The 25,348-nt window shown below is 42.5% G+C and overlaps 1 protein-coding gene across 2 annotated transcripts; it reads left to right on the top strand.

The window, feature by feature from the left end:
* On the top strand, window positions 1–25,300 carry LOC106586625 (atypical chemokine receptor 3). Of its 2 annotated transcripts, none has more exons than XM_045707681.2 (2): window positions 1–287; window positions 21,185–25,300. In XM_045707681.2, exon 2 carries the CDS (start codon window positions 21,235–21,237, stop codon window positions 22,366–22,368), a length of 1,134 nt encoding a protein of 377 aa, XP_045563637.1. In that variant the 5' UTR covers window positions 1–287; window positions 21,185–21,234; the 3' UTR covers window positions 22,369–25,300. The 2 variants fall into 2 exon arrangements, with proteins under 2 accessions (XP_045563637.1, XP_014029587.1); XM_014174112.3 differs by lacking the exon at window positions 1–287 and adding an exon at window positions 10,673–10,849.
* The last annotated feature ends 48 nt before the right edge of the window (window positions 25,301–25,348 follow it).

Raw genomic sequence — 25,348 nt, 5'->3', positions numbered from 1 at the left:
CCAGATTGCATAGTGGAGAAGGTACGTGAGTAGTTGTGGTGAGTAGTTGACTCAAAGAGAGAGAAAGACAATAGTTTAACAGTTTTGAACAAATTCAGTTCTTCCAAAATGAAGAAGAAGCAAGAGAGAGATAGAGAGAGTAATTTTTTCCCACTTTCAGTTTCACTTACTTAGCTAGCAAATGCAGCTAGCTAGTTTAGCCTACTCAAACACCCAGCTCAATCAGAGGGATGCTATGTTAGCTAGCTGGCTATGACTATCCAACACCGGAACTCTTCCAAGTCAAGGTAAGCTTTTGGTTTTACTAATTTATTGCCACCGGGGCCCGCCGGTGTAAGTGCTAAACTACTTACACTGTAACGTTACTGCATGATTGTAGTGGGTTTACTAAAGCTTTAGTTCTATTAGCTATGTTGACTATGACGTTACTTTAGCTAATATGGTGACAACTATCTAGGCTGTGTGTAGTGGTTATGATATGGTTTGGCTTGAAAGGTTTTTTCGCCTGGTCACATACAGTTGATGTAAGTCCACAATCGAAGGGAAAAAGTGAGAGGAGAAGAGTGCATAGATGCGAGAAGGCATACAACGAGGCTGCTATAAAAGTGAGCTGTGTTTACCCATGATCAGGGGTGTATTCATTCCGACGATTCTGCTGAAAAACGTTTCTTAAACAGAAGCAAACAATTTTTTGCAACTGTTGGAGTACTGATTACACCCTATATCAGCTAGATGCAAGCAAGAGTGTGCAAGGCGGTATTGAATGTGTCACTGTCTGTCCATGTGTCACTGTCTGTCACCTTCGTGGTAAACTATAATTCATAGGTTATGTTGTAGCATGATGGGTATAAGGAAAATGTTTGTATCATGTAGTTGCCTAAACCTATCACTGTTACATTGAACTGGGTGAATAGAATATGAATGACAGTCATTCAATATGCTGTAATAGAAATAAGGCCATGCTCATGAAAAAATAAAACTGATTTAGACCTGCCTAAATAAAATAATGGATGTATTGTGATGGTGTAGGGCAGGCTATATTCAATGGATTTATTGTGATGGTGTAGGGCAGGCTATATTCAATGGATTTATTATACTTTTTTAAATGAAGCTGTTCCAAAGTTCTGCATCAGCGGCTTGTGTGCATGGAGGCCTGGGGATGCTATATGTGTATATGCTCTTTAATAGTAAATTACCATGAGACTGGCAGTCATTTGCATAACAATTGCCAGCTGACAAAATGCAATGACTGCCAGAGCCCTAATTTCACTTCATTTTAACATTCTGTCATAAAAAAAATTAGTTTTCCCATCTCAAGAGGTTAAATAAAAAATGACTATAGTAAGTGACTATTAAGTGCCAAATAAAGTAGCTAGGTCACCATAACAGGGTTTTCTATTTCTTCTTAAATCAGCCATAAATCCCTAGCTTGTGACAGGGGAAATGGAGGCTTGTTATGTGATAAAAGGGAAGGGCAATGGAATACAAGCCTGATTTTTTATTTTTTTTTTATTGTTAAAACATTTCTAGCCTGTATATGGGTTGACGTGCTATGCTCGACCTGCTCAGTTTTCCACCAGAAAACACCAGAACATTTCCAAAAAGAGTAGAACCAGCTCACCAGCTTTTAGATTTTCAGTGTTCTTTTTTTAAAGGAATAGTTTCACTATATTAAAATGAGAGTTCATGTTGGGGTTGACCTTAAAATGAGTGACAGACATAAATTAATCACTAATCACATCTTCAGAAATGACCTTGTCAAAGCAACAAAATAACTAGGGCTTTACAATGATGGTGAGACATTTTGGGAGTAAGTGGGTTAAAATCACTCCTAGAAGTTACACAGGGTTGACGGAGGGACAGGTCAAAATGCTGGATTTTGGCAGTTTAGCGAGCGTTTATTCGTATAAAAAATGTGAATGCTGCATGTGGTCTACAGTATCTTACTTCATTTAATATATAAGGCTTTTAAAATTCAATGTTGGTGCACAGTTTCTACTTAAATTATCAAAGGGATGCAAAAGGCACTCTTTCCATGGAACGATCCAGGATAAGCCAGGTGAACCCTCATTCATAGAGGTCATACTCAGGTGAATGAAGCTCGAGACAATGTGTTTTCTCCAGTTATTAAACTGTGATGATAGAAGGATAGACATCCTCAGGCTGGATAAGATGTGTTCAAGATAACAGTACATAGGGGCTCTGAGTGACTGAACAAGTGAGCACTACTGGAGAGGGAGAAAGAGTGAGAGAAGAGAGAGAATGCAAGAGAGGGAAAGACAGAAAGAGAGAAAAGGTTGTTACCGTCTCTCCTTCGCTCTAAGACATTTCAAGCGAAAGGTAAACTGAGAAGAGGTAAGAAATAAGTATTTCGCACCTGTATACCTCCATAACAAAGCGTCTTGGTAAACTCTGGCTTTTCCTGCATATTTGACATTTAGTCAGTAATCAGGATTCAGCTGTGTTCTATTCATGGTCACTGTGAGGGACACAGTCAGTGTATGAAATGTCTTTATGACCGTGCTACGTGACAGGAACACACTCTCTGCCAAATATACACCTGCATGAGTCTGACCCAGAGACACAACATGAGATCACATGACTCTCCTCCTACACACACGCAAAACAACAACATGAGAGTGTGTCACATTTTCTTATGAAACACACACAACAACATAACATCCACAGAAATACAATTTCTATGGTAACACCTGAGATCTCTTCACCACACCAAAGCATTTAATTACGTATGTTGTCTCTAGGAGTTAGGAGTTGAGGGGGGGATGAGAGAATATGTGGAGAGTGAGAGTGGGGGTGTGGTGAGAGGAAGGAGGGAGGTAGAGAGGGGGTGAGGTTGCGTGTAGCAGGAGGGTGGGTTGTACAATGGAGACAGGGTTGAGTGGGTGAGGAGTATGGGGTTGAGGAAGGTTGGGGAGTAAAAGAGTGGGTCAGGGTGAATAGAGTACATGGGATTGGAGAGGGACCCTCTGAATGGAGATTTGTACCTCTGTCTCAGCCCCCCTTAACTCTTAAGGATCTGCCCCTTTTTTTCAATTTTCACCTAAAATGACATACCCAAATCTAACTGCCTGTACCTTAGGACCTAAAGCAAGGATATGCATATTCTTGATAATATTTCGAAGGAAATACTTTACAGTTTGTGAAAATGTGAAATTAATGTAGGAGAATATAACACATTAGATCTGGTAAAAGATAATACAAAGACAAAAAACATGTGTTTGTATTGTGTACCATCATCTTTGAAATGCAAGGGAAATGCCTTAATGTACACTGCTCAAAAAAATAAAGGGAACACTTAAACACAATGTAACTCCAAGTCAATCACACTTCTGTGAAATCAAACTGTCCACTTAGGAAGCAACACTGATTGACAATACATTTCACATGCTGTTGTGCAAATGGAATAGACAACAGGTGGAAATAGGCAATTAGCAAGACACCCCCAATAAAGGAGTGCTTCTGCAGGTGGGGACCACAGACCACTTCTCAGTTCCTATGCTTCCTGGCTGATGTTTTGGTCACTTTTGAATGCTGGCGGTGCTTTCACTCTAGTGGTAGCATGAGACGGAGTCTACAACCCACACAAGTGGCTCAGGTAGTGCAGCTCATCCAGGATGGCACATCAATGCGAGCTGTGGCAAGGAGGTTTGCTGTGTCTGTCAGCGTAGTGTCCAGAGCATGGAGGCGCTACCAGGAGACAGGCCAGTACATCAGGAGACGTGGAGGAGGCCGTAGGAGGGCAACAACCCAGCAGCAGGACCACTACCTCCGCCTTTGTGCAAGGAGGAGCAGGAGGAGCACTGCCAGAGCCCTGCAAAATGACCTCCAGCAGGCCACAAATGTGCATGTGTCTGCTCAAACGGTCAAAAACAGACTCCATGAGGGCGGTATGAGGGCCCGACGTCCACAGGTGGGGGTTGTGCTTACAGCCCAACACCGTGCAGGACGTTTGGCATTTGCCAGAGAACACCAAGATTGGCAAATTCGCCACTGGCGCCCTGTGCTCTTCACAGATGAAAGCAGGTTCACACTGAGCATGTGACAGACGTGACAGAGTCTGGAGACGCCGTGGAGAACGTTCTGCTGCCTGCAACATCCTCCAGCATGACCGGTTTGGCGGTGGGTCAGTCATGGTGTGGGGTGGCATTTCTTTGGGGGGCCGCACAGCACTCCATGTGCTCGCCAGAGGTAGCCTGACTGCCATTAGGTACCGAGATGAGATCCTCAGACCCCTTGTGAGACCATATGCTGGTGCGGTTGGCCCTGGGTTCCTCCTAATGCAAGACAATGCTAGACCTCATGTGGCTGGAGTGTGTCAGCAGTTCCTGCAAGAGGAAGGCATTGATGCTATGGACTGGCCCGCCCGTTCCCCAGACCTGAATCCAACTGAGCACATCTGGGACATCATGTCTCGCTCCATCCACCAACGCCACGTTGCACCACAGACTGTCCAGGAGTTGCCGGATGCTTTAGTCCAGGTCTGGGAGGAGATCCCTCAGGAGACCATCCGCCACCTCATCAGGAGCATGCCCAGGCGTTGTAGGGAGGTCATACAGGCACGCGGAGGCCACACACACTACTGAGCCTCATTTTGACTTTTTTTAAGGACATTACATCAAAGTTGGATCAGCCTGTAGTGTGGTTTTCCACTTTAATTTTGAGTGTGACTCCAAATCCAGACCTCCATGGGTTGATAAATTGGATTTCCATTGATTATTTTTGTGTGATTTTGTTGTCAGCACATTCAACTATGTAAAGAAAAAAGTATTTAATAAGATTATTTATTTCATTCAGATCTAGGATGTTGTTTAAGTGTTCCCTTTATTTTTTTGAGCAGTATATTATTCCAGCCCAGGTGCAATTTAGATTTTGGCCACTAGATGGCCAAAAGTGTATGTGCAACGTTTTAGACTGATCCAATGAACCATTGCATATTTGTTCAAAATATTGTATCAAGACTGCTAAAATGTGCCTAATTTGTTTATTTATACATGTTCAAGTTCATAATTGTGCACTCTCCTAAAACAATAGCATGGTATTCTTTCACTGTAATAGCTACTGTAAATTGGACAGTGCAGTTAGATTAACAAGAATCTAAGCTTTCTGCCCATATAGGATATGTCTATGTCCTGGAAAATGTTCATGTTACTTACAACCTCATGCTAATCGCATTAGTCTACATTAGCTTAACTGTCCTGTGTGTGTGGGGGGGGGGGGGGGGGAGGAGGACCGATCTTGTAGAGCAGTGGTTCCCATACTTTTTATAGTCCCGTACCCCTTCTGCTGCGTACCCCCTCTAACTTGGCAATGTTGGGTTGTATTGGAGAGTCTCAGTCTTAAATCATTTTCCACACACAGTCTGCCTGTATTTAGTTTTCATGCTAGTGAACATGGTTGCAAAGGGCATCAGTGTCTTAACAGTGCGATTTGCCAAGGCAGGATACACAGAGCGCAGCCCAATACAGAAATCTGGCAGTGGCTTCTGATTAAATTACATTTTCAATGAACCGCTTGTTGCAATTTTGATGAGGCTCTCTTGTTCAGATATCGGTAAGTGGACTGGAGGCAGTGCATGAAAGTGATAACAAACCCAGTTGTTTGTGTCATCCATTTCGGGGAAGTACCTGCGTAATTGCGCACTCAACTCATTCAGGTGCTTCGCTATATCACATTTGACATTGTCCGTAAGCTTGAGTTCATTTGCACACAAAAAATCATACAATGATGGAAAAAGCTATGTGTTATCCTTGTTAATAATTCAGACAGAGAAGAGCTCCAACTTCTTAATCATAGACTAAATTTTGTCCCACACATTGAATATAGTTGCGGAGAGTCCCTGTAATCCTAGATTCAGATCATTCACGCGAGAAAAAGCATCACCCGGATAGGCCAGTCATGTGAGAAACTCGTCATCATGCAAGCGGTCAGACAACTGAAAATTATGGTCAGTAAAGAAAATTTTAAGCTCGTCTCTCAATAAAAAAAACATGTCTACACTTTGCACCTTGATAACCAGCGCACTTCTCTATGTTGTAAAAGTGTTACATGGTTGCTGCCCATATCATTGTGTATTGCAGAAAATACACAAGAGTTCAGGGGCCTTGCTTTAATGTCCAAATCCTCTTTCAAGCTGTCAGGCATTCCCCTGGCAGCAAGAGCCTCTCGGTGGATGCTGCAGTGTACCCAAGTGGCGTCAGGAGAAACTGCTTGAACGCGTGTTACCACTCCACTATGTCTCCCTTTCATGGCTTTTGCGCCATCAGTACAGATTCCAACACATCTTGACCACCAAAGTTCATTTCATGTCACAAAGCTGTCCGGTATTTTTAAAATATATTTTGTCCTGGTTTCCAATGGTTTGCAGAAGAGGATGTCTTCCTTACTTGACCCCTCATAAACGTAACAGACATATACCAGGAACTGTGCCAGGCCCGCCACATCTGTTGACTCATCCAGCTTTAATGCATAGAATTCACACTGGCTTGTATGCAAAGCAGTAATTGTTTCAAAACATCTCCTGCCATGTCACTGATGCTTCATGAAACAGTGTTGTTTGATGAAGTCATTGGCTGTATAGTTTTTTGGGCCTTTTCCCCCAGCATTGTCCCAGCCATATCCGCGGCAGCAGGAAGAATTAAGTCCTCCACAATAGTATGGTGCTTGCCTGTCCTAGCCACTCAGTAGCTCCCCATATAAGACGCTTATAGCCCCTTCTTATGGTATCTGTTGCTTTTATACATGTCTACTACTCGAAAGTCGTCTTAATTCTCACTCAAAAACCCACGTGGCTTATTTTTCAAATTGGCATGTTTTGTTTCAAAATGTCTGGGCAAGAGTGACGGTTTCATTGAGTTGTGAGATATGTGCAAAAGTACTATAACACACTGTGGCTGAGGAAAGACCCTACTCCCAATATAAGTGAACCCCAAATCAATGTAGTTCTCATCATATTTGCGCCTCTTCGATGGTCCAACGTCTCTGTCTGTTGTCCATAATAGCTGTCAGTGTCCATAATAGCTGGGCTAACAACAAATGTAGAATTACTGATGCTAGCATTGGATGTGCTCGTGGAAGCAAAACAACTTGTATCTTTGACAGGTGCAGGTGTAGTACTGCTGCTAGTAGCAATACTACCGGTAGAGCTGGTATGTGTCTCTATGGACGCTGTCCTTACTTTTGTAAACTATTTATCCATTTTCGAGCAAACGGAATGAGCAGCAGCTACGTTTTGCTACATTTGGCAGTGAAACGAGGCTACTCAGGCGCGAAAAAAACCTCATCCAAATGTATAGCTCCGTTCGGAAAATATAAATGAACTTTTCGAAAATGTGAAGAAAAATATAATATGTATCTTTAAAAAATAAATGTGAATCACATTTGTATTTGGCGTACCCCCGACAGCATTGCGCATACCCCTCTCTTGTAACTCACTCTCAGCCTCCTCTACTACACTGCTCTATCAGCCCCTCTACTGTAACACTCTCTCAGCCTCCTCTACTGTAGCTCTCTCTCAGCCCTACAGGTATAAGGGTGGGAGGACAATGCCACGCTGAAGAGGGCTTAACATGAAGGACTTTTGTTTCTTTCTCTCGCTGTCTGTCCTCCATCTCTCCCTACCTCTGTCTCTAAACCATGATGACCTTGAGCAGTGCCATATGAGGATAGTTTACAGTGACCACCCTGTCCACTGCTGAACATCATTAAACTACAAGATTGCAGATAAAAACAGCTCCTGTTGAACTAGTGTATAAGTAAACTCAAACAGAGAGAATGTCTTGTACGCCAGTTGAGAAATAAACAAACCTTTCCAGCCCGCAGGCCAACAGAAACAGGTACCAGGGCTTAGACTGAGACACTACCTTGTATTTCCTTCTGTCTCTAACTCTGTCTCTGTCTCTAATAAGGTTGCATATTTGGGGGAATATTCAGAGGTGGAAACTTTCCATGGGAATATATGGGAATTAACGGAAATATATGCAAATTAATATTAATACCATTTAAATGTAGATGGTTTTTGCATTGGATATATTTACCATATCATATGGAGACAGAAACATAAACCTTTTACCTTATAAATATACATAATTGCAAATGATTAAATCCTGCCAATAGAAATTAAAAAAAAACTATTAAGTTAAGAATTTAACTTTAATTAAATGAGTTGACTCTTCACATGGGATGATTTGCACACAATGCAAATAGTCCGGGTAGCCATTTGATTACCTGTTCAGGAGTCTTATGGCTTGGTGGTAAAAACTGTTGAGAAGCCTTTATGTCCTAGACTTGGCACTCCAGTACCGCTTGCCATGCGGTAGCAGAGAGAACAGTCTATGACTAGGGTGGCTGGGGTCTTCCTACGTCTTATTGGCAGACTCGACAGCCTTGGTTTCTCAAATGATTGCCTCGCCTGGTTTACCAACTACTTCTCTGATAGAGTTCAGTGTGTCAAATCGGAGGGCCTGTTGTCTGGACCTCTGGCAGTCTCTATGGGTGTGCCACATGGTTCAATTCTCGGGCCGACTCTCTTCTAACCAATCAGTTCACATATGGTGTCCAGAGCACAGCTGGGGGCAGAGGGTGGTCTATAGCAGGCGGCAACGGTTAGAGACTTGTTTTTAGAAAGGTGGATTTTTAAAAGTAGAAGTTCAAATGGTTTAGGAACAGACCTGGATAGTAAGACAGAACTCTGCAGGCCATCTCTGCAGTAGATTGCAACACCGCCCCCTTTGGCCGTTCTATCTTGTCTGAAAATGTTGTAGTTAGGGATGGAGATTTCAGAGTTTTTGGTGGTCTTCCAAAGCCAGACCTAAAGCAAGGATATGTATATTCTTGATACCATTTAAAAGGAAATACCTTGTAGTTGGTGGAAATGTGAAATTAAATTAGGAGAATATAACACATTAGATCTGGTAAAAGATTGTTTTTTGTACCATCATCTTTGAAATGCAAGAGAAAGCCATAATGTATTATTCCAACCCAGATCCAATTTAGATTTTGGCCACTAGATGGCAGCAGTGTATGTGCAAAGTTTTACACTGATCCAATGAACCGTTGCATATCTGTTCAAAATGTTGTATCAAGACTGCCAAATTTGCCCAATTGGTTTATTAATACATTTAAGTTTATAATTGTGCACTCTCCTCAAACAATAGCATGGTATTCTTTCACTGTAATAGCTACTGTAAATTGGATAGTGCAGTTAGATTAACAAGAATTTAAGCTTTCTGCCCATATCTGATATGTCTATGTCCTGGAAAATGTGCGTTACTTACAACCTCATGCTAATCACATTAGTCTACATTAGCTTAACCATCCCGTGGTTGGGACACCGATCCTTTAATTTAACTCTTTCAGCTTCCTCTACTGCACTGTTCTATCAGCCCCCTCTACTGTAACTCTCTCTCAGTGCCATATGAGGGTAGTTTACAGTGACCACCCTGTCCACTGTTGATCATTAATAAACTACAAGATTGCAGATAAAAACAGCTCCTGTTGAAACAGTATATAAGTAAACCCAAACTGAGAGAGAATGTCTTGTACGCCAGTTAAGAAATAAACAAACCTTTCCAGCCCGCAGGCAAACAGAAACAGGTACCTGGGCTTAGACTGAGACACAACTCTGGCACTAACTCTGGCTCTAACTCTGGCTCTAACTCTGGCTCTAACTCTGGCTCTAACTCTGGCTCTAACTCTGGCTCTAACTCTGGCTCTAACTCTGGCTCTAACTCTGGCTCTAACTCTGGCTCTAACTCTGGCTCTAACTCTGGCTCTAACTCTGGCTCTAACTCTGGCTCTAACTCTGGCAATGTTTTTTGTGATGTTTGCACATAATTTTGCCTTGTGTTTCTTGACTATACCACATCCACTGCATTTGACATTGTCCTCAGGATGTCAGACAGACGTCAAAGTAATAGACAGTTTATAATTGCCATACATTTTTTTTCAGTTGGTACATCTTTTAATCATATTGGGTGTTTTTGGTCTCACATGTCTGGAGGCGCTGGGTTGAGCCGATTTTGTGGTTGCTCTGAGTGAGTGGAGGGCTGTGGGTGTGAGTCTATGGGTAGCTTTATGTTGTTGACCTCAGTTTCATAAATAGTCACTAACAGTTGAGAGGAACTGAGAGAAGACGGGTGTGGGCTGTGAACTTTATTTGTGTCGAAGGGAACAATACATATTTTCATACTCACAATTGAATAACACATTTTAAATACAGTATTCATGGTATAGGGTACAACCACAAGCTTGCATTGGCAAATGCAATACATGTTATATGAAGTTAGATGGGTCTATCACCCAAACCACAAGAATCAAAATGACAAAATTAGTCTAGTTGCTATACATTGAAATGAGGAATGTGCACAAAAAAAGTATAGATTTCTGTCATAAACATATCTCAGATGATATGACTGCTATTAGCGTCTCACTTTGGCAGTCTCTGCACACCAAAAATCCAGCTGTGTACAAAGCACAAACGTGTTTCAGTCTCTTGGGCAATTGTTTGTGGGATGTAAAGTGGAAGGAAATCCGACGCCTTTTCCACTCTTGTAAGAAACAATGAATGTGTTGTGGGACTTGCCTTGGAAGGCGTATCACTCACTACGCAGTATATTAACAAGTGCAGTGGGAGGTATGAGGCCAGGTTCACTATCTCTGGGAGGAGACGGGACACTCACCCACTCAGTCAAAGCCAGATAGCGGAGAGCTCACAACCACCATCTCCCCATCTCGGACAAAGCATAACATAACTGGACATCACTTCGCACTAGACACTGTGCCATTTCTTCGAAGAGGCCACAAATAAGGGATTTTTTTCTCTCAATTACAAGTAAGGCATTTTACATACATTTTAGCTTCTTTTGCTAACCACTTGACAGGAGCATCTCCATAACAAGAGGCTGCGGACCAAAGAGCTGCAGTCCTATAATGTCGGTTCCAGAAACACTTATGTTTCAGCAAACACTGCATTTGTTAGGCTAATGGTGTATTGCTGCAGCGGAGTTTTGTGTAAGATATTAGCCTAATGTGACTACTGGCCTCTGAAACTTCTCAAGTCATTCTAGTCATAGATAGAGACATCCTCTTTCGCAGCGGGGCGCGCGGATTAGCTGTGCCCATTCAATGAGCGCCGCCAGTTTACTACACTGAGTCCGCTGGCATTTGATAAGGAATGTGGTTTGTTGTCACGGCAGATTTAAACCTGATTACAATGGGACGGAATTGAATGTGCACTCAAATAGATAGGCTTCAGGTCGTGTGTAAAGGTGTCGTTCCACGAAATGAGTCCCTTTTGCGACCCATTCATATTTTATTTTGTAGAAATTGTGCACCAATATTGCATATTAAAAGCCTGTCATTAAAAGCCTGTCATATTAAATGTGAAGTTCCCGTTAATATTGACAATACATGGACAATTCTATAAATCAGATTTATAATATGAACAGAGACTTTATAAAGTGCAAATATTGGCCCTCTGTGCAACCTCTGACTTCTAAGAAGATTTTAACCCACTCAACCCCAACATTTCCCCAATCATTTTAAAGGCCAATAATTTTTTTTGCTTTGTCAAAGTAATTTCTGAAGATTATTATTCATTTCATGCAGTTAATGATTCATTTAAAACTGTCACTCATTTTGCAAACTGGTCTCAGTGCATTTTGTATTATTCTGTACTTAAATCCGAGACACTCCCTTTAGTATGATAGGCAGGGTTGGGGAGTAACGGATTACATCTAAGGGATTACAAAAATTACAAAAAAAATGTTTAACTGTAATCCGGTACGTTACCAACAAAAATATTGTAATCAGATTAGATACTTTTGAAAAACTAGATTATTACTTCGAGGATTACTTTTAAATTCAGAAAGGATGTTTGCGAGAGAATTTTTTTGGACACTTCTGTTTTCTTAATGACATTCAAATCAGCATTGAAAAAAATCTGAGTGAGTCTGACCACAAATCAGAGACCACTATGATGACACATCAAATGTGTTTGATGGATCGCGGGAGAATAGCAGGAATAGGCTTTTGTAGGCTACAGTACAAGCTATGTCTTCCAATGATGTAGTCTACGGTGATACAGATATCACTTATTGATATCTACATAGCGTATTCAAATCAAATCAAATCGTATTGATGTGAATTATACTGCTGTCCTCTCATTTAGATATTTGCACCTTACGGATTGTGGTTGTTGTGGATGGCTGTTCACAAATCTAAATGTGTATTTGAAACCAATAGTCGTTGAATTCAAGAAGTTTAAGCTGTCTATCAGTCATTGTTTTTGAAACCAGTGGACAGCCAGTGAAAAATGCGCTCTTGCAACAGCTGCATAGTGCAGATCCAAGCCTATGGAATTAAAGTGGGGCTTTTATTGCTCAATGTAATTCATGCTGATAAAATAAATAAATCCATAGGCCTAATGGACACAAGCTCAAACTCGCAAACTTTTGAAAGACTTAAAGAGGCAATCTGTAGTTGCAACATCAATTTTTTGATGTATATATCCATTGATTACTGAAGAATCTAATTTATAAATGCATCAGCTTAGTTCAACTGTCACACTCCATGAGAACCCAAAATATAAGCTTGTTTTTCTCCAATGTTTGTAAACATTGTAAATGTAAACAAACACTTTTGCCTCATAACATGGTTCAAAAATATATATTTGTATCAGGGATGGTCAGTCCTCGCATCTATAGCTCTGACTATTAATTTGAGAGTGGTTACATTTCTCCAGGCCCATCCCTCAGTTTATCAAAACTTCTAATGCCTCTTAAAGGGAAAGTAATCTAAAATTAACGGAATGTAATCAGATTAAGTTACTGAGTTTGGGTAATCCTAAAGTTACGTTACTGATTACAATTTGACAGGTAACTAGTAACTGCAACGGATTACATTTAGAAAGTAACCTACCCAACCCTGATATGTTACGTTTGGTATGGTTACGTAAAACAGATGGTTATTTAAGGCAAAAACAAAAGTAGGGTGGTTGGTCGGATTGTATGGGTAGATGTATAACGCAAACGTCTAGCAACTCAATGGTTGCGAGTTCTAACTCTAATCACGGACAACTCCTAAATTGAACACTAACCTTAACGCTTAGCTAACGTTAGCCACCTTGCTAGAATTCGTAACATATGGTATGCAAATTTATAACGTATTGTAATGAAACAGCAGAGAGCAGGTCTCGAACCCTCGACCTTCAAGCCCGAAGTCCGGCGCGCTATCGACTGTGCCGCAAAAGCATGCTCGTCCGGCAGAGTCGATTTCCGCGTTACACTACTCCCTCCTTTCAAAGAGCGCGTCCTCGCGCTAGCTTGCGACTCAACGTCTTACAGAAACGCGCTCACCGGCCAAGCACACGCACTGTCGTGGATGCAAGGTCCGATCACTTCCTTCACCAGTGTAATGAAACAGCAGAGAGCAGGTCTCGAACCCTCGACCTTCAAGCCCGAAGTCCGGCGCGCTATCGACTGTGCCGCAAAAGCATGCTCGTCCGGCAGAGTCGGCGTCTTCTCATTTTTATAGCCAACTGCTCCACAAACAGCTGAACGGGCCGAAAACGCTCAATTGTCATCAGTTTTCATAGCTTTTCTATTGATATTTAATTGGATATATGCTAACAAAACAAATAGTGTTGCATGATTTCGCATAGATCAGAAAAGTTAATGTCTCGTCCATGCACAGCATTCTCTGTACAGGGGCAATATATTTAAAAAGCGAAACATTGTTTCCGAGGTCTGACAAGCAGACAGGAAGGTTTATACAAACCATCGCTGTTGGAAATCGAAGTCTAGAAGCAAGAGTAAATTGGTTAATACATGCCATAATGCTTATAACATTGGTCGCTTGGTAGAGATAGAATGTTGGTTCCATGTGTGTGCGTCTGTTAGCCTAGGACTTTGGTATACAAGTGTGAATCCTTAGCCCAGGGCTAAAGTTTAGCCCAGGTTAACAAATGCTTATATGTACAGGTTAAGCCTGGGGCTATGAACAATGCAGTGTGAAAAGGCCTAAGGGGATTTATGGCTGATTTAAGATGAAAACTTCAACCCTGTTACTTTATTTGGCAATTAATAGGCACGTACTATAGTAATTTTATTTAACCTCTTGAGATGGGAAAACATGTTTATGAAGTAAAACAAAGTCCACCAAGTTACACTACCCTCAAGGGACTCATGTTGTGGAATTACCTGTCACGTTTGTCATATGATGATGATGATGGAGACCAGGGCGCAGCGTGTGTATCATTCCACATTTTATTATAACTGTGACACTATGCAAGACTTACAAAACAACAAACTGTGACGAAGAGGTGCAACTTACTCAAAATAATCTCCCAGCAAACCTAGTGTGGGGGGAAAAAACAACTTAAATATGATCCCCAATTAGAGACAACGATGACCAGCTGCCTCTAATTGGAGATCATCCCCCCAAAAAACATAGAAATACAGAAACTAGAACCCCACATAGAAATACAGAAACTAGACAAAAGCCCCAACATAGAAAAAAGAAACTAGAACCAACATAGAAATAAATAAACTAAACAAAACCCACTGTCACGCCCTGACCTACTCTACCATAGAAAATAAAAGCTTTCTATGGTGAGGATGTGACATTACCCAAGACAATTTTTTTTTATTACTCAACATAAGTGTGTGTGTGTGTGTGTCTCACTGATAAAAATGTAGTAGTTCCCTTGCCTATAAAAAATTATTTTCTGATAAAATTATAAGACATTTATAAAATAATAATTGTGACACATTGATAATCTAATAGCATAGTAAAAAGATTTTAAAAAGTGATTCGATTTGAGGTGCTTAGGTACAAAAGGTTCCCAATATAGCAAATATATAACTAAAACGAAAGAGTTCCTCTTCCTCATCTCATTTTGCTTTAGCAGCTACACTATATATACAAAGTATGTGGAAACCCTTTCAAATTAGTGGATTCGGCTATTTTAGCCACACCTGTTGCTGACAGGTGACTAAAATTGAACACACGGCCATGCAACCTCCATAGACAAACATTGGATGGCCTTAATGAAGAGCTCAGTGACTTTCAACGTGGCACCTCTATAGGATGCCACCTTTCCAACAAGTCAGTTCGTCAAATTTCTGCCTCGCTAGAGCTGCCCCGGTCATCTGTATGTGTTGTTATTGTGAAGTGGAAACGTCTAGGAGTAACAACAGCTCAGCCGTGAAGTGGTAGGCCACATAAGCTCACAGAACGGGACCGCTGAAGTGCGTAGGGCGTAAAAATCGTCTGTCCTCGATTGCAACACTCACTACCGAGTTCCAGTTTGCCTCTGGAAGCAACGCCTGCACAATAATTGTTCGTCGGGAGTCTCATGAGATGGGTTTCCATGGCCGAGCAGCCGCAAACAAGCTTAAGATCACCATGCACAATGCCAAGCGTCGGCTGGAGGGGTGTAAAGCTCGCTGCCATTGGACTCTGGAGCAGTGGAAATTAGTTCTCTGGAGTGATGAATCAAGCTTCACCATCTGGCAGTCCAAAGAACGAATCTGGGTTTGGCGGATGCCAGGAGAACACTACCTGCCCAAATGCATAGTGCCAACTGTAAAGTTTGGTGGAGGAGGGTTAACACAGGTAAACAGCTTTTAATGCTCCCTTTTTGTCTTGTATTGTAATGCATCATCGGCCCTGCATGCTGCTTGCCTAATGTGTAATCATCAGCAATAATAAGATACAGCCACCCTTACAGTGGTGCCAAATATAATAATATAATGTTCAAGTTCATACATACTGGCTTTGAGCAGGGCATAAAATTAACTTTTTGGCCTTACTTACTGTGGCAGGTAGATTTAAAAATCTACCAGTCACTCAGATTTTTTACCAGTCAAAATATTGTTTTCCGGCTAAGATTACACAAACGAAACACAAACTGATGATCATGCTTTGTAATGTTTCTAGAACAAGAACTGTGTTACTAGTAAGAAGTAATGTGGTATATTGTTTAATTTCATTAAAAAAAAAAAAACTTTTTTACCAAAATATCATATAAAATATATTTGTGTAATGTGTAACTCTGTGTTGTTGTTTTTGTCGCATTGCTTTGCTTTATCTTGGCCAGGTCGCAGTTGTAAATGAGAACTTGTTCTCAACTGGCCTACCTGGTTAAATAAAGGTGAAATAATATATATTTTAAAAAAAATCACAGATGAGACCAACATGTTCACCTGCCCCCTTAACTGCGGGAGGTTACCGTGGTAGTGCGATTTGAGTCATGTTTGCACTTGTGAGATCGAGTCTGACTAGACTAGAGGCATTGTCTTTTCATCCATAGCAGTTGAATCTCAAACATAGAAAAACAAACTAGCTTGTCAACAAAACAATGTAAATAGCCAAGGACTAAATCTCACTTCTGTAGACTTTTTTTTCAAGTAAATTAGACCAACTGTTATGCCTGTGCATAGCGCTTCTAAAATCTTTCAATCAGCTCTTCACATGTTCACAGCCGCCAGCCAGGCAGTTGTAGTGCGATTCATTTACCAGCTATGAAACAAAACGGCTACTGCAGCATTTCTTTAACTATAAATGTGATCCTACTTGACTATACATGTGATCACACGTGACAATTTTTATTCACAAAATAATGTTAGTGAAATGCTCGCAATGTGAAGCCCTGACAGACATCTTACCTGCCAGTGCTAAAATCTACCCGCATGTGGCAGGTGTTAATTTTAGGCCCTGCTAGCTCTCATGGTAGGTAGTCTATCTATGTTGTAACCAGCTCAGCCTCATTGGGTGTTTGGAGTGTGATGAAACTAAAGGTTTGTGATCTGAATATTCCCCTTTTGCTTTGGGGGGCAGATGAGAGGGGGAGGAAGGAGAAAGAGCAAGAGAAAAGTGTGCAGCTGCTGCTATTAGGGAGAATGACAAAACTACTGTAATAAAGGGCAAGAAGTCACGGACACCGACATCTCGCTTCCAGACAAACTAAACACCTTCTTTGCCCGCTTTGAGGATAATACAGTGCCACCGACGCAGACCGCTACCAAGAACTGTAGGCTCTCCTTCTGTGGCCGACGTGAGTAAGACATTTAAACGTGTCAACCCTTGCAAGGCTGCCTGCCCAGACGGCATCCCAAGCCGCGTCCTCCGAGCATGCGCAGACTAGCTGGCTGGTGTGTTTACGGACACATTCAATCTCTCACTATCCCAGTCTGCTGTCCCCACATGCTTCAAGATGGCCACCATTTTTCCTATACCCAAGAAAGCAAAGGTAACTGAACTAAATGACTATCGCCCCGTAGCACTCACCTCTGTCATCATGAAGTGCTTTGAGAGACTAGTCAAGGATCATATCACCTCCACCTTACCTGTCACCCTAGACCCACTTCAATTTGCTTACCGCCCCAATAGGTCCACAAATGATGCAATCGCCATCACACTGTACACTGGCATATCCCATCTGGACAAGAGCAATACCTATGTAAGAATGCTCTTCATTGATTATAGCTCAGCATTCAACACCATAGTACCCTCCAAGCTCCTCATTAAGCTTGAGGCCCTGGGTCTCAACCCTGCCCTGTGCAATTGGGTCCTGGACTTCCTGACGGGCCGGAAACAACATCTCCACTTCACTGATCCTCAATACTGGGGCCCCACAACGGTGCGTGCTCAGCCCCTCCTGTACTCCCTGTTCACCCATGCCTGCGTGGCCATGCACACCTCCAACTCAATCATCAAGTTTGCAGATGACACAACAGTAGTAGGCTTGATTACCAACAACGACGAGACGGCCTACAGGTAGGAGGTGAGGGCACTCGGAGTGTGGTGTCAGGAAAACAACCTCTCACTCAACGTCAACAAAACAAAGGAGATTATCGTGGACTTAAGGAAACAGCAGAGGGAGCACCCCCCTATCCACATCAACGGGACAGCAGTGGAGAAGGTGGAAAGTTTTAAGTTCCTCGGCGCACACATCACGGACAAACTGAAATGGTCTACCCGCACAGACAGTGTGGTGAAGAAGGCGCAATAGCGCCTCTTAAACCTCGGGAGGCTGAGGAAATTTAGTTTGTCACCAAAAACCCTCACAAATTTTTACAGATGTACAGTTGAGAGCATCCTATCGGGCTGTATCACCACCTGGTACGGCAACTGCACCACCCACAACTGCAAGGCTCTCCAGAGGGTGGTGCGGTCTGCACAACGCATCAACGGGAGCAAACTACCTGCCCTCCAGGACACCTACAGCACTCGATGTCACAGGAAGGCCAAAAAGATCATCAAGGACAACAACCACCAGAGCCACTGCCTGTTCACCCCACTACCATCCTGAAGGCGAGGTCAGTACAGGTGCATCAAAGTTGGGAACAAGAGACTGAAAAACAGCTTCTATCTCAAGGCCATCAGACTGTTAAACAGCCATCACTAACACAGAGAGGCTGCTGCCTACAAATAGACTTGAAATCATTGGCCACTTTAATAACTGGATCACTAGTCACTTTAATAAGGCCACTTTAATAATGTTTACATATCGTGCATCACCCATCTCATATGTATATACTATATTTTATACCATCTATTGCATCTTGCCTATGCTGCTCTGTCATTGCTCATCCATATATTTATATGTATATGTTCTTATTCCATTAATTTACTTAGATTTGTGTGTATTTGGTAGTTGTTGTGGAATTGTTAGATTACATGTTAGATATTACTGCGCTGTCGGAACTAGAAACACAAGCATTTCGCTACACTCGCAATAACACCAGCTAACCATGTGTATGTGACCAATACAAATTATTTGATTTGATGTTGTGTGCCAGAGGTGAAGGGGTCAAGTGCCAAATAGCAATGAAAGGGGCTATCAATTGAATAGCGCCATGATCGTTGAAAGAATGAGCTGAAACCACAGACAGCCCTAACACAACACACACATGTCTATTGGCCACTGCTCCAGGTACATGCACTAACACACTCAGTCACAGATATCGCAGACAGCTTGGCGTGGGCAACGTGGTATTCTGCGGTCACACACTATCACACAGCTCTCACACACCCAGCTGCTCTAAGCGGTCACGTTTCAATGCACTTTAACACGCTGTGTCGCCCAGCGGCGCTGACTGTCTTTGACCATGGCTGGACCGGGTCTAAAGTAGTTAAACCCCCTGGCAACCCAGTGTTTTCCAGAAGCACACGGAGTAGCCAGCCAAATAGAAAAAGTAGCCAGCCAGGATCCTGAAAAGGTATTCATTCAGTGTATTGTTTTTTTGGGGGGATATCTTCTAAGCTTATATGATCAGGACTATTTTCTAGGTAAGAAAACATAAACCTTTTTTAACAATTAACCTGTCCTCTCTTGAGATTAAAGTATTTTATAGCAGGATATGCATTTCCACAATTATGGCTCCCCAGTGGGTGGGCCTGGCTGCCAAGTGGTTGGGCCTATGCCCTCCCAGGCCCACCCATGGCTGAACCCCTGCCCAGTCATGTGAAATCCATATACTAGGGCTGTCACGTCCTGACCAGCAAAGGGAGTAATTGTATTATAATTTGGTCAGGATGTGGCAGATGGGTATTTGTTTTGTATGGTTTAGGCTGAGTGTGAATTTTGTAGGTGTGTTTGATTTATTATTTCCGGGTTTATGTTCTATGTTTTGTATGTCTAGGTTCATTCTAGTTCTTTGTATTTCTATGTCTAAGTAATTGGGTGTTGGAATCTCAATTGGAGGCAGGTGTTTTCTGTTGCCTCTGATTGAGAGTCCTATATATAGGTTTGTGTTTTGGTTGTAGTTTGTGGGTAGTTGTTTTTGCATTGCGTTGTATATAGCCTGCAGAATTGGTCCTGTCGGTAATTGTGTCTTGGTTTTTGTGTTCACATTTAAGTAAAATATGATGAGCACGCAACCCGCTGCGTATTGGTCCACTTTTTCCGACAGCGATTTCTCGATATCTTCAGACGAAGAGGAGTGCGACAAGGGCCTAATGAATTTATTTCAATTGACTGATTTCCTTATATAAACTGTAACTCAGTAAAATCCTTGAAATTGTTGCATATTGGGTTTATATTTTTGTTCAGTATAAGTGGAAAATGTACCCGGCTGGAAATTTGTGTGTAACCGGTTGTACAGCGCTAGTGGCAAACACTGATATCCCGGCTCTGTCTCCCCACGTCTCAGTATGTGGACGTGTGCCAATCAGGAGGAAAAGGAGAGGTTATATCACTCATGGTTTTCATGTTTAGGGTTTGTTCTTCAATCCCTCACATTCCTCCCGTCATGTTCTGACTGTCAGGGGAAGAGAGACATCATACCTGAGTGTAAGAGGACCAATCAGACATACAGAGAGGTCAGAGGTTGTGCTGTAATAAAATATTGAGCAGTGTGTGCTTGTGCGTGTGTGTAAGTGTTCATGATGCATGTTGCATGAGTGTGTAGGATCCCTTTGCGTGAGTGTGTGTACTGTATATGATTAGTCTCAAATGTTTTCAGATCACATAGCTGTGGTTATGACAGAGCTGTCCTTTGATCCTCTTGCGATGACAGCTCTTCTCTTTCTGGAGGTGCAGAGGCTAATGTTTCCCTTGTAACGAGCACGAAAAGGAGGAGAATTATTTAAAACGGCATCGGGTTTCTCATCCCGACTGACGCTGAATCTGGGAACGCCAGGAAAGTTGAGAAAATACACAATGTTTGGGTTACAGATCCACTTCCTCACATTTAATCTGGATGTTGTGTTTTTGGACTAATGGCAACATAGCTGGTGCTGCCCTCTGACTGGATGGCAAAAGACAGCTTTGGCAGTCATTCCTCAATCATCCCAAAACAACAGAGCCATTATGAATTAATAAAGCATTGTTTTACGAGTTAACTACATTTAGATTTTTTCCAGATCTGGTGGCGTATAATAAAAAGCTATGTGTTTTTTTTGTTAATTTCATTTGGGTGCCTATTAGATCGCATAACATACTGTAGAATGCAGGGCTCTGTTAAGAAGTGAATTGCTTTTCTGATCTAGCTCTGCCCCAGGAACGGAGTGAGGTCAGGACTGATGGGTTGAGATCTTGTTAATAAAAGTCAAAGGAACTCAGGGCAGCGCTCTCTAAATATAGTTCAAACATTTACTGTGACATGGCAAACAGACAGATTGATATCAGGACTGATGGGCTGCTGTCTTCTTGTCTCTACAGATCCCAGATCAGTGAGGTGTGCGTGATCGTTCCCAGCAAACGGCAGAAGGATGAACAGCTTCGATCTGGATGAGCTGTTCGACACATGGGAGGACCTGAACCTCACAGGCCTCCTGGAGAACGGGACGCGGGTGGAGATGGGTGGCTGTCCCACGGCCTTCGACCGCAGCGCCCTGCTCCACTCCATGTGCATCCTCTACGTCTTCATCTTCGTGGTCGGTTTGGCCGCCAACGGCCTCGTCCTCTGGATCAACATCCGTGCCCAGCACACCACCTCCAGCTCCTCCCCTCGCCACGAGACGCACCTCTACATCGCCCATCTGGCGGCGGCTGACCTGTGCGTATGCGTCACACTGCCCGTGTGGGTGAGCTCCCTGGCACAGCACGGCCACTGGCCCTTCAGCGAGTTGGCGTGTAAGCTCACCCACCTACTCTTCTCCGTTAACCTCTTCAGCTCCATCTTCTTCCTGGCCTGCATGAGCGTCGACCGCTACCTGAGCGTGACGCGGCCGGCCGACAGTGAGGATGGGGGCCGGCGCCGAAAGCTGATTCGCCACAGCGTGTGCATGGGGGTGTGGCTTCTGGCTCTGGTGGCTTCCCTGCCGGACACGTACTTCCTGCGGGCTCTGAGGTCATCACAAGGGGAGGTAGTGCTGTGCAGGCCGGTGTACCCAGAGGAACACCCTAGGGAGTGGATGGTAGGGGTCCAGCTGAGCTTCATCCTGCTTGGTTTCATCATCCCCTTCCCTATCATCACTCTGGCCTATGCCCTCCTGGCCAAAGCACTCTCCTCCTCCTTTTCCTCCTCGGCAGTGGAGCAAGAGCGTCGTGTGAGCCGCAAGGTGATCCTGGCCTACATAGTGGTGTTCCTCGGCTGCTGGGGCCCCTACCACGGGGTGCTCCTGGCCGATGCCCTCTCCCTGCTTGGCCTGGTTCCTCTGAGCTGTGGGCTGGAGAACGCCCTCTACGTGGCGCTGCACCTCACCCAGTGTCTGTCCCTGCTCCACTGCTGCTTCAACCCCATCCTCTACAACTTCATCAACAGGAACTACCGCTACGACCTGATGAAGGCCTTCATCTTTAAGTACTCCACACGTACAGGCCTGGCCAGGCTCATAGAACAGACCCATGTTTCTGAGACAGAGTACTCTGCCGTCGCTGTGGAGAACACACCACAGATCTGAGACTGAACTCTAGAACACACTCTGGAACTCAAAAACACATCAAGGACATTTAGAACATAGTCTAGATCAGTAGTCACCAACTGGTCCATCTCCAAGGCTTTCCTAGTCGATCGCCAAACATTTCTGTAAAAAGCCCAACGATAAAGCCTTGTGTTCTTAATTGATTTGCACTGTTTGCGGTAGGTGCACTTTTTTATCATTTAAGGTACAAACTCTGCCCACCCGGTGGTCCTGGAGATCAAATCAAGTACACCTATAGGCCTACCGCTGGCCAATCAGATACTTTTGTATATATAGTGTATGTGGACACCCCTTCAAATGAGTGGATTCGGCTATTTCAGCTTCACCCGTTGCTGACAGGTGTATAAAATCAAGCACACAGCCATACAATCTCCATAGACAAACATTGGCAGTAAAATTGCCTTACTGAAGAGCTCAGTGACTTTCAATGTGGCACCGTCATAGGATGCCACCTTTCCAACAAGTCAGTTAGTCAAATTTCTGCCCTGCTAGAGCTGCCTCAGGAAAATGTAAGTGCTGTTATTGTGAAGTGGAAACGTCTAGGAGCAACAACGGCTCAGCCGCGAAGTGGTAGGCCACACAAGTTCACAGAACGGTCTGTCCTAGCATTGCCTGTATTCGAGCTGCAGCAGTGATTATATATAGAGTTGACCCAATAGCTGCATTATTTTCTAAACTGCTAGAGGTGTGTGTGTGCGTACGCGGTGTGGGGACCTCAAAGTCCACTTTGAAAATAGTTCGAAGGGCATTAAAATACTGTACATATATTATCATTATGAGATTGTTATTAACTTTAGATATATTTTTGTACATATTTATGCTATGCTTCGACTTTCCAACTTTGTATTTTCTATGTTTTTACTCATTGTGTTGTGGATTCAGAAGTCCATTTCAGTAATGTCTATGTGTTCATAAAGCTGCCTCATTGTAAATGAGAGTCCCTTGCTCTGTGACACCAGTCCTGCCGTTTACTTCAATCTCATAATGCTTTGAACCAGCTCCCTTTCCTCATCTCCCTCCTTCTGTGACGCCTGACCTAGAATGACTAGAGAGGTCCCGGAATTGTCTCAGAAAATGTTGAGTTCTCAGAACAGTGATCATTTAAGGAGAGGAGACAAGGAAAGGAAGCTAGGTAGGAGTGTTGACACAGCCTCTATCTCTATCACCACATATAGCATAGCTGTAACCATACAATACGTTATGGCTAATATTAGCATTAGCGATAATAGTGAGACATGTGTGCTTCATATGGCATCTAGGACGCTGCATCAGCACACAGACCACAGCACAGACAGAGAGGGCTTTATGACCAATAACCCAACACAGCTTTACTGCATCCATGTGTAGGCAGCCACAGCCACAATGCTGGACAGATGTGTATAAATGCTGCAGACTATCAACACGAAAAAGAGGAACTACATTCTGAATCTTTTATTGGGATATATCCTGTGTGTGTCAATGTATGTCTGTGAGTGCGAGAGACAGCTTGTATGTGGGCGTGCATGTGTCTGTGTGTGCGTGTGTGTCTGACTACATGTTGTGGGCCACAGTGCAAACCGTGTGACTCACACAGTGTTCCATGCCAAATTATGATGTTGGATATAGGGATGAGCATGATTATTTGAATATTAAAATGTCCGAACGGATGTTAGTATTCGAATACTTGTGTGAATATACATTTCTGCTAGAAAAAAAATGTATAGGCCTATTTTAAACACCCACAACAGTAGGAATAAATTTCTCGAGCTGAAAGACGATGGCCAGAGCTTACCCATTATGTTGCACAATGATGTAAATAATTAATCTTTTTAGTCATAGTACATTATGATATATTTGAGCTTGAAATGCCAAATCCGAATGTGTGACTTTGGATGTTTCTGTGAGTCTTACGCCTTTTTTCTTATGGGATGACGTGCAAATTCTTTACAGCCTATGTTTTGTTTCAAAGTTGGGTTTTATTTAAATGTTACCACCTACCAACATGGCAATGTTAATTAATCAGAAACATGCTGTAAAGTTCTTCCTATTCGCAAGTCATCTGAGAGCCAAACAGCTTTTCTCTGTAGCAAAAACTTGGGTTTCTACTAGATAAAACAGCCACAAAGTCAAAATGGTCTATACCATACAAATTCGTGAAAACAAAAATGTGCTTTTTGGTCTTCATTTAAGGTTAGAGTTAGGCTAAGGTTAGCAGTGTGGTTAATGTTAGGGTTTAGGTGAGAGTTTGATTAAAAATCCAATTTTAAGATGTGAAAATGTAGAAATAGACGGGGTTCATGACTTTGTGGCTGTGTTAACTAGTGACGACCCTACACTTGGCCGCCTTGCCATGGAGCAAATTAAATTAACACAAATTAATGTTTTTGCATCTCCCCTCTTTTTTTTACAAGCAAATTATCATAATCCATTGGATAATTTGTCAAGTTTCACTTATTTTTCTGCTAGTCTGCATTCCAGTTCCACCTCAGACACCGCCAAAACAACCACTATGCCGATGTCGGCTAAAGCGGAACTGATTGAATATAGTCCTTAAGTAAAAAAAAAAACACAAGTATTTTCAATATCTGGATATCCAACAAAAATGTATGATACTATTCAAATATTGAACAGATGTCAAACCCCTATCCCTAGTTGGATATGTCCTAAACATTTATGTGTACAATGCTATTTCTGTCTGAGGTAGCAAACATATTTAGTTTGATACATTGTCATGAGTCATCGTGTTATCTGATTGGATGCATATGTATCCTATTACATTGTAAGGGTTGCAATCCTAGCAGTGATTATTAAAAAAATAAAGAAACCATGACCAGCATGTCTACAAGAAGAGGCATTCCATTATATTATATAGAGATATTTTATGTTTACTGTATGCTATGGATTTTGTTACTCATTAAATACCAACAATTAATACTGTGTCTGAAGATCTTTTGCTTTGCATTAGTACTTTAATCACAGC

This window comes from Salmo salar, chromosome 25, assembly GCF_965601325.2.
Source record: "Salmo salar chromosome 25, fSalSal1, whole genome shotgun sequence".
In the NCBI taxonomy this organism is placed as follows: Eukaryota; Metazoa; Chordata; class Actinopteri; order Salmoniformes; family Salmonidae; genus Salmo; species Salmo salar.
The sequence above is the reverse complement of the archived record's forward strand: the minus strand, read 5'-3'. Positions and strand labels throughout refer to the sequence as shown.

Excerpts from the sequence above, each read along its gene's own strand:
- LOC106586625 (XM_045707681.2), top strand. The coding sequence starts at position 21,235 with ATGAACAGCTTCGATCTGGATGAGCTGTTCGACACATGGGAGGACCTG.